General features: G+C 30.3%; 1 protein-coding gene across 3 annotated transcripts in view; it reads left to right on the top strand.

The window, feature by feature from the left end:
* Positions 1-386: 386 nt before the first annotated feature.
* LOC143069414 (mirror-image polydactyly gene 1 protein-like) overlaps positions 387-15,107 on the top strand; it is a 36,774-nt gene continuing 22,053 nt past the window's right edge. Inside the window, exons 1-2 of one of the 3 annotated variants that reach the window (XM_076244028.1) lie at positions 387-527; positions 6,360-6,602. In XM_076244028.1, the coding sequence (XP_076100143.1) occupies positions 6,571-6,602 (32 nt within the window). In that variant the 5' untranslated portion in view covers positions 387-527; positions 6,360-6,570. Of the gene's footprint in view, positions 528-2,424; positions 2,629-6,359; positions 6,603-15,107 lie in introns of those variants that run through there. The other 2 variants (XR_012976391.1, XM_076244027.1) reach the window with 2 other exon arrangements.

Below are 15,107 nucleotides of genomic sequence, written 5' to 3'. Positions count from 1 at the left end.
TTGTACACAAGAAACTAAAAGTTAAAATAATACGAGACTAACAAAGGCCAGAGGCTCCTGACTTGGGACAGGCGCAAAGCATATTTCATGACCCAAATTGCTTTAAAGTTAATAAAAAGAATCCCTTTCATTTCGTAAAATGCACAGGTGCATGTCGCTTTCAATCATCGAGCTAATAACATGCATTCTTAACAAACAAGGGTGTAATATATCATTAAAAAATGAATTAAATATTTAAATGTCGTTTTAAACTCTTAAGAAACTTAAACAAAACGGCGTTAAAAAGGCATTGGTAAACCTATTGTACAAATCCTATATACTTTTCTTTAGACATTTGTTTAGCACAATAATGGTTGCCAAATCGGCGGAAAACAATCACTTTTTTCCAGATGATTAAGCATGAATTAGAAGGTAAAAAAGTGAGACATAAGCTTGTGTTGGTCATGCACACTGTTTACCAATAATAGAAACAATATAGCATATAAAGACATGTTCGTAGTTTGAAAGAAATGGACTGAATTGTCAAGGTAGGGTATATTTTATATTACTACATGTAAATTGCAGCTGTCAGCATTTGTAATAATTATATAAAATGGTAAAAATTTAGAGGACACTCGGCGCAGGTATATAATCTGATAACTTTAGAAGTAAGTAAAGTTGAATTAAAAAGACGGGTTCTTTTATATATTTACTTTCTCTTTTAATTTTTTACATGTTTGAAACTCTTTCAATTCACACCCTAACTCAGGCTTGGAATCCATATATATATATGTGACTGTATGATAAACGGAAATTGTATCGCAATGACGAAACAACTATGGGCCCCATATACTATACAACCAATAAGGTAATAGTTTATGTCCATTGTAATTTGAATATACTGACAATTGGCACTGACATAAAGCATTTTCAATGAAAAATTAAACATAGAAATAGAAAATAGCAGCTGGACTATATATAGAAGGTTAAAAAAATTGAGGCATGTGTCCAAAAAGCGAGACTGCCAAATATGATTCTTTAGCTTGCAATCTATCATTTTGTCAATACAATTAAATATGAACAACGCTATTATTTCAGTCTTTCTACGCCAATCAACTTCCATTTTTTAGTACTTAGTAACAACAAATCTAGAGACATTCGTTTATAATCTTTCATTGATATGTGTTCAGTTATATTATTACTGATTTTGTTGTGTTACCGGTCTAGACGTGATATGTTGGGTCCAATGAGCTAGCGAACAACATACATTAGTCTCACTTATAGTCTTCTAAAACACAGGCACTTGTCTCAGAATTTTTTTCCTATATACCTTAATATGACACAAGGTGCTTAACTTGCATTTTAGAAAAATGTTATATAAAGGTATATAGGGAAAAAAAATTCTGAGACGAGTGCCTGTGTTCTAAAAATATTGAATCATAGATGAACTTAGACACTTACTTAAAGCATCTAAGTGACACCGATAAAAAAGCTTTGTATTTAAGTTACTAATTTAATAATTTCAAAGTTAAATCCCGGGGATTATTGTTTCATTTAAACATTTGTTCAAATCATGATACTAATATAGTTGCACAGGTCAGACCACGCAGTCAATCTTTTAGACATTATTTGATTACTAATTTTACTGTATACTAGTAGTGTAGATATATGTCCAATAGCAAATAAGTAGCTCCGGGTCACTATAAATATAACTGAGTTAATAAAATGATCATATCAACTCACATAAGCTGGTTCTCGGCTGAGTATGTGAAAGTCCTAGCTACGATATTACAGTATTCAACGGGAATTTATAACCCTTATCGTAGGCACTTGTATCTAAAAAGCCTCACAAACATGTACACGGTAAATAGACCGTTAGTTTCCCGTTTGAATATTTTTTACACTAATAATTTTTGAGCCCTTTATAGCTTGTTGTTCGGTGTGAGCCAAGGCTCCGTGTTGAAGGCCGTGCATTGACCTATAATGGTTTACTTTTATAAATTGTTATTTGGATGGAGAGTTGTCTCATAGGCACTCACACCACATCTTACTATATCTATTCAATTGACATTTTTGAATATGCAATAAATATAGTCATTCATAAGACATAAGACATTTTATTTCACTATTAAAAGCCCCCACATGGGGTATGTCAGTACAACATTTTTTAACAAACAATAAAAGTGTGAACATATTTACATTAGAACAACATGGTTAACAAAGGTGCAATAATGGTATATACAATTATACAGATATTTGACAGGAAGTACAAATTATAGTTACATGATTAAGCACAAAAATGAAAAAGTCATGTATTTAGTTCTATAAAAGAGTTTAATCCAGTTTGAGTTATCTTTCTTTAAATAGGTTTTCTTAAAAATAAAAATTCCGGAAATTAATTCCAGTGTTTGGTTCAAAATTTAGTTTATGAGTTTCCTGTACCCAAAATGCACCATTAGTTTACATGTAGGCAAGTATGACTGAAAATGAGTGTACCGTTATTCAATATCACAGGAGAAACGATAGAACACCAGAGAAAGATTTCGAAAGAAGAGAAGAGACCAATAAAAAATTGACGAGTGAAGTGCGTCGAGCAGTAGAGCGCGCTCGTAACATAATCACAGACTTGCAGGATGATGTTGATGAAAGGTGCAGACTCTTTTTTGGTTTATTTACCTTATTCAGATCAGTTTCTCACACACCCATTGTACTGAATCTATTATTCACCTTTTACTTAAGTGTTCCATTAAAAAACAATATATTGTGGTAAAGTATTACACCAATTGTGTTTAATTTTGATACAGTGCTAGTCCAAAAAATAATGATGTCTGAAAGGCTACTTTATTTATTCCTTTGAGGTCTTACAGCGACGTGTTGCTTCAAAGCTACATAAAAAAGCCTCTCACAGATGTCATAATTATTTGTCATAACTGTTTGTACTTAGACATGATAATCATCTTACAGATGTAATGAAAGGAGCTAGGGAGCTTTCAAAAATGATTCCATAGATTTGTACACTAGTACATAGGTTAGTTATAAATTCCATACATTGTAGAAAGTGTGTATTCTATGCATTTTGATCATGGTCTTTGTTTAACATGCATGTAATTACAATTCTCATATATCAACAAAACCATTAATAAGTACATGTATGTTGATGGTTTTCCGCAAGGATGTATTACTAACTTACATTGCATCTTTATTTTCTGTACCTTAAGCAGTGTGAATTTTTTGAATTTAAAGTGACAGCACAGTAAGTTAACTTTTCATCCTTTACAAAAAAGAAAAAAACAGATGATCTGCATGCTATCTACTCGCCACTATGTAATGTGTTAAAACCCTTGATAAAACATACAAGGAAAGTCATTATTTACAAGTTATAAACTAACAAAGCTATATTTTCATATGAGGGCCAAACATCTGTTTTTTTTGCTATTGTAAGCATCAAATGAGCCTTAACTTTTTATTGTCATTCATGAAATCTCATATTATACAATGTTATACCTACTGTAAGGCCTTAGCATGCATAGGGTCAAATGGAGTAAATTGTTTATTGTAAAAGCTACATGTATAATATTGTCATGTGGGGTATCAATAGGGGTAGGGTGCTTTTCACACTGCTTACAGTGTTAATGTTAAGTCACGAAAGCAAGGGTTCCAATCTGGCTGAGAGAAGAAACACTTTTGCTAATGAAAATCTGCATATCTAATGTTGTTGGGCTAAATTTGAGATGATGTGTATTTATACACAATGTATACATCTATATTCATTGACCATGGAAAAAAACAACCCCATCAGTCATGGCCTGAACAAAATGGGAACAGACAAAGTAAACAATCTACAAAATCCTGAAAACTGAAAAAACATATGAGGAGATGAGCTCATGCATGGGCCTCGATGGCAGTCAAACTACTGTATCACTAGCCAGTTAAAACAGTTCAAATATAAAAAAGATGTGATATGATTGCCAATGAGACAATTCAACTGTCCACAAGAGACCAAAATGGCACAGACATTAACAACTATAGGTCACTGTACGGCCTTCAACAATGAGCAAAGCCCATACCGCATACATGTTGTACCCTGCACATGGCAAGTGAGCCTTACACTAACCTTGGTTTAGATTGTCAGTTTTTCTTGCTAAATGTTAGTAGTTTTCTTTTGCCACTCTGGCTCACTTTACAACGAAAATTGACAGACTAAAAAAAGTCAATAAAGCTGAAAATGGCTTTAAACACCAATCAATCAATGTAGACTAGATGAAAGCAATCTGTATCATAGCATTAATGCCATTCACATACATGTATACATATGTATGTATTTTGTACTACATGTTAATATACATATACATTTTCTACTTTATCTGAAAATTAACATGTAAATTTAACAGTAACCTGAAACTTTATGTAAAAAGAATTTTTAATTACTGTATATATTTGTGTATCTATTAAATATTCTTTTCAGTATCCAGTCATGCCAGTAAGGAGATATAAACTGCATTTAATTTTGCCTTCTTATCTTGACAATATAAACCAATTCTACAATAGCTACATGTAGCAAATAATAACAATATAAATGGAAAATGATGTCATTTGTGTAATAAATAAAGATATTGATTAATGAAATGTATATCGATGACTCAGGATGATGAGACAAGCTGTTTCGCCCTTCACATAATCTTTTTTTTAAATAATATTGATTAATCTTACTTTATTATTGGTAATTAAATCTTTGATAACTTATAACTGACAAAAATCAATTATCTTAATTTATTATTCTTTCTTTTATCCATTTGTCTTTTTAGGGGTATGTACAATGTATGATATGGTATAAATGGTCTTAGTTATAAATTGTCTTAGATATTAATTATAAGAAGGGTTGAGGTAATAAAACGCTCTTGGAAGTGGTATTGTTATTTAATATGAGTTACGAAAAATATTTAGTTTTGGTATTGTCTGATTGACCGTCTGCTCTATGGTCGGGTTGTTGTCTCTTTGACACATTCCCCATTTCCATTCTCAATTTTATTTCAAACTGTTATGGAGCCATACAAAAAAAATTGTGCAGATGCCAATTAAACTATCAATTTGTATTTGTATGAGGGTTGGAATTAACATATTTTGTAAACTGGAATAGGTGCTAAGGTGTTGATCTTTGGTTTAGGGAGTGACTAACCTTCTTTTTCTTGGAATGGTTTACTTTATAACAAATTGTGAAGCGAGAATTATTCAAAATAATTGCATAGTTTAGATAGGTTCATTGAATTTTCTTCTTGTATTGCCTATCACAGTGGCCATCTGAATTATTATTATTATTATAATACTATAATTACATTAGATGTATGTTTCATTATGATACTTTATTCTGATTGGCTAACTGCACATCACGTGTTATTCCGTAAGCAATTGCATTGCTCAATAAAACTTTTCATTCATGATAACACGTGCTCCCACAATAAAGTGCACAGGTGAATTAAATAAAACAATAATAAAATTCGTGTTTTCATGATCATTGCTAAAAAAATGTAATTATAAGTATTGAATGCTTCTTTTTGTAACTTCATAGGGTTGTAAAAGCGTTGACCATGCACACATTTTTAGTATGAAGCGCTTCCGCGCTTCATACAAAATGTACTTCGGTCAACGCTTTTACACCCCAATGAAGTTACAAAAAGAAGCATTCAATTCTTAAATGACAGACAAAAAAATAAACAGCATACAGTTTACTTGTCAAATATAATTTGTGTTTTACCAATAAATGGGAAGCTTGAAGACTGAAAGCAGACAAGAATATTTCGTGATGTGGGATGAACGGTTTGAACAAAAATGTTTCTGTATAAATGATGAAACTATTGGACAATATCTGTGAAGTTTTATTTTTATTTTATTCCATAGTCTATGAAACAGACTCTACTTTGTTGAAAATGTCATCCTGCATACACTTAATACTTATAATTCACAAAGCATAACTTTTGAATTCCTTAGCTTTTATTTTTTTGGGGGGTTTGAGAATGCTTGATGAAAGTAAATCCAGAAAAGGTCTTTCAACACAGAAAAAGTGGCCTTTTCAGTTCCTGTTACTCAGGTACATTTATAGACATATCAATGAATTAAATTATATAAACATGATAAATGTCAATTGCAAAAAAAATCTGATCCATACAGAAACTTAAGGTGGTACCTAACACTACAGGGAGATAACTCTGTAAAATTTTTCTGACAAAACGGTTGGTTCAAAATTTTTGAAATTTTTATATTTTTGTTAAAGGGTCAAAGTAAATACTTTGTCAAAATTTTATGAAAATTAAACGAGCCAAATTAATTTTAGTAAAAGTATTGGGTACCACCTTAAATAATATATATATAATTGTGTATTGCAGGGATATTGTTGTAGAAACTGAAAGATCTCTGAGAATAGCTGCTGAAAACAGACTTCAGGAACATTTAGTGGATCCATATAAAAGTCCAGAGGTAAACCATGAACTGAGACAGAGGCTACCAAGATCTAAAAAAGATGATCCAAAACTGTCAAGATCAGATCAAGATCAAGAAGATGATTTAATAGAAAATCCAGGGGAGATAATCAAAGATATGGAATCACAGCAAGTTACCAAAACAGACAGGTAAATTTGCATATTAACGTGATCAGTTTCTGATAACTTTGATCATTCTGACTCAAATTTGTCACTGTGGTAACTGGTTGCACTATTCTTAGCAGATTTCACTAGTTTCTCTCAAGCTACAAATTTAAAGCTGATTGAAAAGAGACCCCTATGTGAATTTTATAGCACACGCAGTTTGTAATAAGCACTAAAATTAGGTAAAATATCAGGGGTTAAAAAATCCACTAGCCCGACGCCCGGGACTAGATCATTTATGCCTCGGGCAATTAAAATGTGTAACCCGATATGCCCGACGGACTAGTAACAAAAAAATCTTGACGTTTCCAAAATAGAAAGTGGAAAATCCCTTCATTACTATTCTATGTTAGCCAATTCGATTCAATTAAGTCATCAGGGATTCCAAGAATTTGAACTGGTTTGTACAGGTCCTGTTGTACATATTTTAAAAACAGAACAAATAACTCTGGGTGGCCCAGTATCATGTGTTGATTGCAATTCTCGTAATTTAAATATCGATTTCTCATACCATGGCCTGTGGTATTGTACATTGCTTATGCCGAGATTTTCAATTAACGGTATTTGGGGGATGTGATGTATTGATGGGTACTGACCTGTCTTGTCGCAAAGCTCTTGAGCACGAAACCATGCAACAAATTATTTCTTAATATTTTAGTACGGGAACCCCAGGAATTTCGTCAGTTTCAAAACGAAAAACGGCAGATGAAGGGAGTAACGAGGCTGAAAATTCATCCCCAAAAAATGCTAAATACGACAGGGAAAAGCCGCAGGAAAAAAATAGAGTGTCCAGGACAGCAGGGCTGCCAAGTTGCACACACCCTATGAACTTCATCTGTTTCAAAACAAAAAATGGTAGATGGAGGGGGTAACGAGACTGAAAATTCATCCCCCAAAATGCAAAATATGACCGGGAAAAGTGGGAAATTATAGTGTCCAAGACAGCAAACCTGCCAAGTCTTTAGGGCGAGACTCACAGATTTTCATGCTTATTTGGAAGCATTTTCCTTTGTTTTTTTCTCTTTGATCTTTACAATTTGGCCAAAAAATCACGCATTTACTTCCTGAGAATTTGGCAGAACTGGGATACAATGATTCCCCTCGAAGGTTGGCTGTTGCTGATGAAAAAAACAGACGATGCTCGGTGAATATTACCATTAGTTGCCCAAAGCATGCCAATAAAAAGTCTGCTTTGAATGTGGGAACAACTAAGTTAGGTTAAGCACCAACAATAAATAGCAATTCAACAAAAAATATTAAATACAGTGTATATTGTATAATGTCTCCTTCAAAACAAAGGACACCCACTTTGTATTATGCATCAAACTCTTGATTTTTAAGGCATACTAGGGCTAGCAGGTCAGTTTTGATGGACTAGCAGTTCTTCCAACAGGGCTAGTAAAATCCTGCTGCCATAAGTCCTGGGCTAGTTAGCTGTAACAAAATATTTTAACCACTGAATAACCACTGAATATGCGCTTTATGTCTCAAAGAATACAAGCACAAGTGAAAAAAACATATATATATATATATATGTTTATCACTCAATATTTATATATATATTTCACAGAGTGATACTAAGGCTTGAAAAAAACAAGTATGTACATTTGTATCAAATAGCAAAAGTTTGGTATACCTTTACAAAGGGAGAGTACTATAAGACCACTTGAATTCATATGAGATACTTTTACCCATTTATACTAAAATACTGCAACTTCTGAAATTGTCAATTATGATAGCAGTAACAAATTAAAGAAGATATTTCACATTGTTGCTTATCTATTCTTACTATATTTATTGAGACATTAACATGTAAATTATTTATATGGTCCTTTTTTAGTTATCATTGCTCTAAAAACATATTCCCAAAACTTGGCCTTTTCTGACTTTGTCAATTCACTAATGAAAAAAATAACAGTCATCAAAATATTAAAACAAGCGTAATTGACATGTAGTTCATTTTGTTGTTTTTGATTGCATTAAAATATTATTTTATTATAATACATCTGGCATTGTCAAGAATACTTTTGTTTTGGATCCATATTATTGAAATTATAAAGATTCAATATAAGTTTTTTCTGATTTTATGTACATTTATATATTGGACCCTATGTGGGTGCTTCTGAACCACTTAACACAATAAAAAACCCTAAAAGAAAGACCATTGATGAATATATGATTTTTTTTTTCTTTACTGCTTTCCATTAAATTAAAGCAAGAGTTAGGATATTATCAATTAATTTCCAATAGTTTCACAGAAGTTACTTCCCTTTGGTCAGGTTCAAGCTGAAAACATTGGCAGATATTTTTAAATTAACAACTCTATTTCAGTTTCAAATCATTATTTTCAATATGATATTAAAAGGATTTTTTTAATAGCATGTATAAAAAATTATTCTGATATTAAGTAGTTTTATAATTTCTACTTATAGCCCTCAGTTAAAATTTAAATAGTATCATTTCGATTTTTTGGTTATAATAATAACAATATTTTATAATGTCCTGTTTTATTCTTGAAGAATTTAAAGAAATGTATATTAACAGAGATAACGAGTTTGCAGAAAAAAGAACTATCACTCTTAAGGAAGTGACTGTAAAAATATTATGTTTGGGGTGTCGATCAAAACAACAATTGTTGTCTAGGCTTAAATAGGGTCAGACAAGAAGATCGAGTAATTATTAGAAATAATCATTAAGAAAAGTGCATTTTGAATGCTTAAATTTTTTGCAATTCCAACAGGATGAATAGCACACTGACTTACAATCAATACCCCTTCTGTGTAAACAAATAGTTTTAAAGGTTTTATTATTTAGTTTTATATTGTAGAGAGCAGTGGCGTTAAAAAAAATTGTTGAAAAAACTTACGTACAATGAGGTGATATCGCGTTTTCGTTTTAAATACTTAACAGGACTTTGGTATTAAATACTGTTCAATATTGATGATTGGGAGGTTTTGTGCCGAGTATAATAGTTTGCAGCGTGATATTGTCGGTATAACATTCTATAAGTACCGTGGGACATAATCGTTTGCTTCGCAGAAGGTGGAGATTTTCGTTCATTATATTCTCAAAATGCATTTAATTTTACATGTGTAATTTGAAGTCTTATGTCAAAAACATCAAAGTCTTAAATAAAAATATAGAGTTTTAAAACTTCAAAGATCATGAAGCAGTTATTGGATTTAATAGAAACATAAAATATTTCACACTTTATGTCAGATGATCGTAGTTTGATGTATAGAAGAGTGTGAAGCGTACTGAATTTTTAATCATTTCTATCAGTCAGAAACCTAAATCAATGATTTGACCAAAGTCTTTTTCAAAACTATTTTCTATTAACATTCAGTCCTTTTGATTTTCTTCTGTATTAAACAGTCAGAGGAGAAAATATTTTAGAGATGAACTTAAAAGTGCCGAAACTAGACCTGATAAAAATAAATCTGATGCTAAATTTTAATGTTCACAATATTTTTTTTCTGGAATAAACTTAACCAGATATGTCTGCCTGCAAATATAAAAGCGTAAATAGGATACTTGATAAATTATTGAAGCAAATGAATTGTTTATTAGGTTAATTTTTTAAATATTTTTTTTCTATTTTTCTATTTTTCAACTTTGTTTTTTTACATTTATTTTTTCTGATCAACAGAAAACTCACAGTATCACTCTATTTAGCTATAGATCATGTATATGCAAAAAAAAAAAAAGAATATATTTATAATTGAATGAACTGTTTTGGAATAACATATACAGCATCAGCTTTTATAAACAAATGTTAGAAAACCATGTCGATTTCCTTGAAATTAACATCATATATGACATCGTTTCAGCATTTTTAATTCATAGACAATAGGTAAACAGATGTGTTTGTTTATTTTGTCAACACATTAACTTATTTTCATTAAATTCTTTAGTAATCCTTCAGAAACGAATGCAGTGTTTATAGCCAAATAATTGTAATTAAACTCTGTTTAAACATAATAAACTGAAGTAATACTTTTGTTGCTGGGTGATTGCGAGGTTTGTAATTTGTTGTGTTGTGTGATGATGTATTTTTCTGATATAATAAAATTGTTTTTTTTCCGTCAGCGCTGTTGGGAGAGGTACCATTATAATTTATATTATGTCACATTTTATTTCTTCACGGCAGTAAATTGTGGCCACACTTTATATTGTTTAGACCATAATTTATACATGTCTAATTTTATTTCCTCACGACAATAAATTGTGACCACATATTGAATATTATCTGTAATAATTCAACGATAATTATTTAGGATTCGGTGTTTGTTGATGTATGACAAAGTTCAAAATTTAATTTTCCATTTTCACATCTTTGAAAATGAACATTGTGTGTGTTTGATATTTTGCTTATTTGTTGAGTTGAAAATCAATTTAATATGGTCAGAAGACTTTCATGAAGTCTTAGCGTAGCTGTTTCTCTTGGATTTTTTTGTGATATACAGATATGAGATATAAATATAAACATGTGTTTATTATAGTTAAAAGGTTGCTGATGTTATTAAAATTCTGTTACCTTTGATAAATCAATAAATTGTAATATTTGTTTTAGAAGAATATGGCGAAGCCAATTTTAATTCCTAAGTCTTCTTTTCAAACCCTATAAAATCTGCTGTGATTATTTTTAATCTTAAATACTGCTTCATTGCTGATCTTTGTTTCAAAATGTTTTTTTTTTTTTTTTTTTTTTACCAAATTAAGTAATTTAAATGAATACCTTATTGCTTTCTCTAAATAAATTCCTTTAAATGATTTAAATTTTCTTCTTTCGATAATTTATCACTTTTTCTGCAACTCTCTCGAACACAAAATAAAAGGAAAATGGGAAATAATATGATTGTTGTTTGTTTATAAATTGAAAAAAGGATATGGTTTGTTTTCTCCCTTATTTTAGAATAGAAAATATAATCTGAATAATGTTGCCTGTTTTATATGCTCCTGTGTATGTTTTCAATAGTCCAATATAACTGTCATTGTGAAAGAGTTTAAAAAAAAAAATACATATAAAAAGGGATGCCTAATATTTCCATGTGAAAAAAAAAGAAATAGACATTTGTGGAAATAATTACAGTAATGCACCATCTGAATAAATATATTAAATAAAACTCGTTATTTTTAAATTTCAATTAAATGTTTCTACCATTTACTGTTTACTTTTGTTTAATTACATTTGTTGTAATTGGTTTTGTGCCGATTTTGCATATTTCTCTTAAAGAAAAATCATGGCAAGTCGAATAGAAAAAAAGCAGATGAACAAATTGTTATTTTTCTGATAAAAGCATTGTAATTATATTTTACATTAGAGTAATAATTCTATCTTACAAGTTTTAATTGATGTCGTCCAATCTATACTCTTATGATATTCCCGTCAGTTTTTGATTAATAGTGAAATATTTGATGGAAGTAATTGTCGAGAATTTTTTTAATAGAGTAGGGTACTACAGAGACCTGACAATGAATATATGCTCGCTGATGATCCTCTTTTTGAGTCTGATTGTATATTGATCTCTTTATTTCATCCTGAAAGGTAAACGATGGACAGAAATGGAAAATACAACAGTTTAAAAGATCTTTTCATGCATAGATTATTGAACAAGTCACGACGGAACAATAGGAGCTAGGACCCGGAGAATTACCCATAGTGCACAATGAATGGATTGTTAAACATTTGAATGATGCTGAATGCGATTTGTTTACACATCTTCTTCAGACCTAGAGATGTGATCATATTTCTTCGATTCTTCTCCTTCAATCAGCTGATCACAGCATTTCAAAGCGATTATTATTGAGGGTAAAAAAATTTGACAATTTGAGATCTTTTTTATACGTTAGTGATTGATTTACTCATTAACTCGATTCTCTCGGGACAATAGATTATTTTAATTGCAAACTGAAAAAAAGAAGTTTTTTTCTCGGTAGATTGTAATTTATGCTGCCGAGCTAGTAAGTAAACATTGAGAGAAGTGCTATGGAAGCATGAAGCGATTAGAATTGATTGTCTGGTTGGCTGTAATTCCCTCTAGGTTTAGATCGGTAGGGTTGCAATGAAACCAGGGGAAATGATCTAGTAGCGTTTGTTTGATCTGTCAGGGGTGTCGGAGAAAACAAACACAAACTTATTCAATTATGTTTGATGAAATTTGTGCAATTTTTACAATGTAAATACACTCTAATTCAGTTTTGTTTGAAGAGGTAAATTTGGTCCCATACTTTAATTAACCTCCACATAGAAGATTTCTTTGACTTTAGACAAAATAATTCATTGACAGGGGTCAAATGTGATGGGATATTAGCCATGTATTCTATCATTGCTGTCTAAATATTTATGATCAAGGATTGATAGGTTGTTTATTAAGATTTGAATATTAGCGGCACAATTAGGCATTCATAGTCTCCAAATTGTTTAATGAATATTTTAAGATGAAGTTTTTAAGCTAAAAATCTTTACTATAAAAAAAGATAACTATTAGTTTCTTGTTAGATTTTAAAACATGTGCAATTCCTTGTGTAATAAATATGGTTTTAGTCAAATTAAATTATGATAATTTTATAATATGGTTCGTCCAAAAGGGCACATATTATTTACACTTATCTTGAAGAAAACTCGGTAATAATTTCAACTTATACAAAATTTGAAAACCAAATCCACCCCAAAATATAATCAACAAAATTTATCACAGAAAAAAACTATTCTCAAATAAAGACCATCAGTGGAATTTTTAACATCTTTTAAAACATGTTCATTTCATTCATATTTATTACATATTTAATAAATATATACATTTTAGTGTAATGGTATATTTCTTTTCATTAAATGGAAACATTGGTTTCAATGAATGGTCTCAACAAATCATTCAAAGAATTTCAGATTCATATGACATTACTGGCAGAGAGAGGATGATATACTCCAAAAATGAAGGGCACTACTGACGCGTCCAGAGGATCTTGATTCTTGATGGGATTTTAATTTAAAGAATAATATACAAAATGTAAATAAAATAAAGAAAAGAAAAATTGTGGAGAATACTGAGGTGCTTAAATATAAATATAAAGAAAAAGAAAATAATGGAAAAAAATGATTGTTTTATAGCCATGAAATATTTTAAAAAACAAAAAAAAAACCACCTGTACTGTCCTTCAGTCAATGTACCAACATCTTTGGTGTGATTGTATGGTAAAGCATATAATGGCTAATGATGGTTTATATGGTTATGTGCAACAATATATGTGTAAAGATATAAAGCCATAATAATAATTTTAAATACTCCAAGATATTATATTTTATTTTTTTATTTTTATCATAATGTGCAAAAACCTCATAGATAATCCAGTAGAGAAAATGAAAGTTTTTTTTTTGCTTAAAAAACTTCTCGGATGAGAATCTAGGAATTTTTGTACAATTTCATGTCGTACTATGAGTCTATCACAACATGAAATAGATTTACACAAATACATATCTTCTTTTATTAGATATTCTCAGTAAAAACTATCTGTTTGTGATTTGACCAAAGTTAATCCTGGATGTTGCAACACTTACATGTACAGTCACCTTTGCATAGTTTCATCAAACACTGTTTTTATGTGACATGATGGTCACATCAGATTTTGATTATTTGTGATGGCATGTTAATATGATATTGTAGAAAAATTATTTTTGAAAATTATTGTTTTTCGTTTATTTTTGAAATTTTTAAAAACAAATTCAGTGAAGAAAAATATTCTTGCAATATTTTCACTGAGATTACTTGTTAGTCATCACAGATTATTAAATCACTGAATGTGTTTTTATTTTATTTACTCTTTTCCAAATTATTATCCCCATGTTCATTTTTGAATGGTTCAGCACCAGACACAAAAATCATTTTGATATTTGGATTCCATCCATGCGTGAAAAATATCAAATTGATTTGTAAGTGATTATATTCAAGATATTTATCTCTTATACATTTAATATCTTGTTTTGAATACAAATGGGTTAGCTCCCCTTAGTATTTACACAAAAACAATATTGTAATGATTATAAGCACTTCAGAGTGTTTGTTATGTAAGCAATAGAAAGATCATCTCACTGATTATTTTCCCCAAACAAATATTTCTACTAATACAATTTTTATATGTGCAAATGTTGTTATATAAACATTGACAAAATCTCGTCCAAATAGACACAGTGGTAACAAGATGACAAAATGATTGTTTAATCCCGTCACTTTACACTATATTATCATCATTGACTTTAGGTTTTATGCATACAGAGAATTGTTGAAATTTCTAATCAAGCAGTAGTTGATAGATAAACGATTTTAAACACTGATAACCCTAAATACACAATTTGATAGTTTGCTGTGCAAATGATTTCTGTTTATTTTCCGATAGTAATGTATGAGTTCTCATCTTCTCTAGTAAATATGCATTTCATTTTCAAACATTCTTAGCCCGTCGCAAGTAAACATGTCCGTCATTAATAAATCT

The sequence above is a fragment of the Mytilus galloprovincialis genome, chromosome 3 (assembly GCF_965363235.1).
Source record: "Mytilus galloprovincialis chromosome 3, xbMytGall1.hap1.1, whole genome shotgun sequence".
NCBI classification, from domain to species: domain Eukaryota; kingdom Metazoa; phylum Mollusca; class Bivalvia; order Mytilida; family Mytilidae; genus Mytilus; species Mytilus galloprovincialis.
This window is presented reverse-complemented; position numbering and strand designations above follow the sequence as displayed.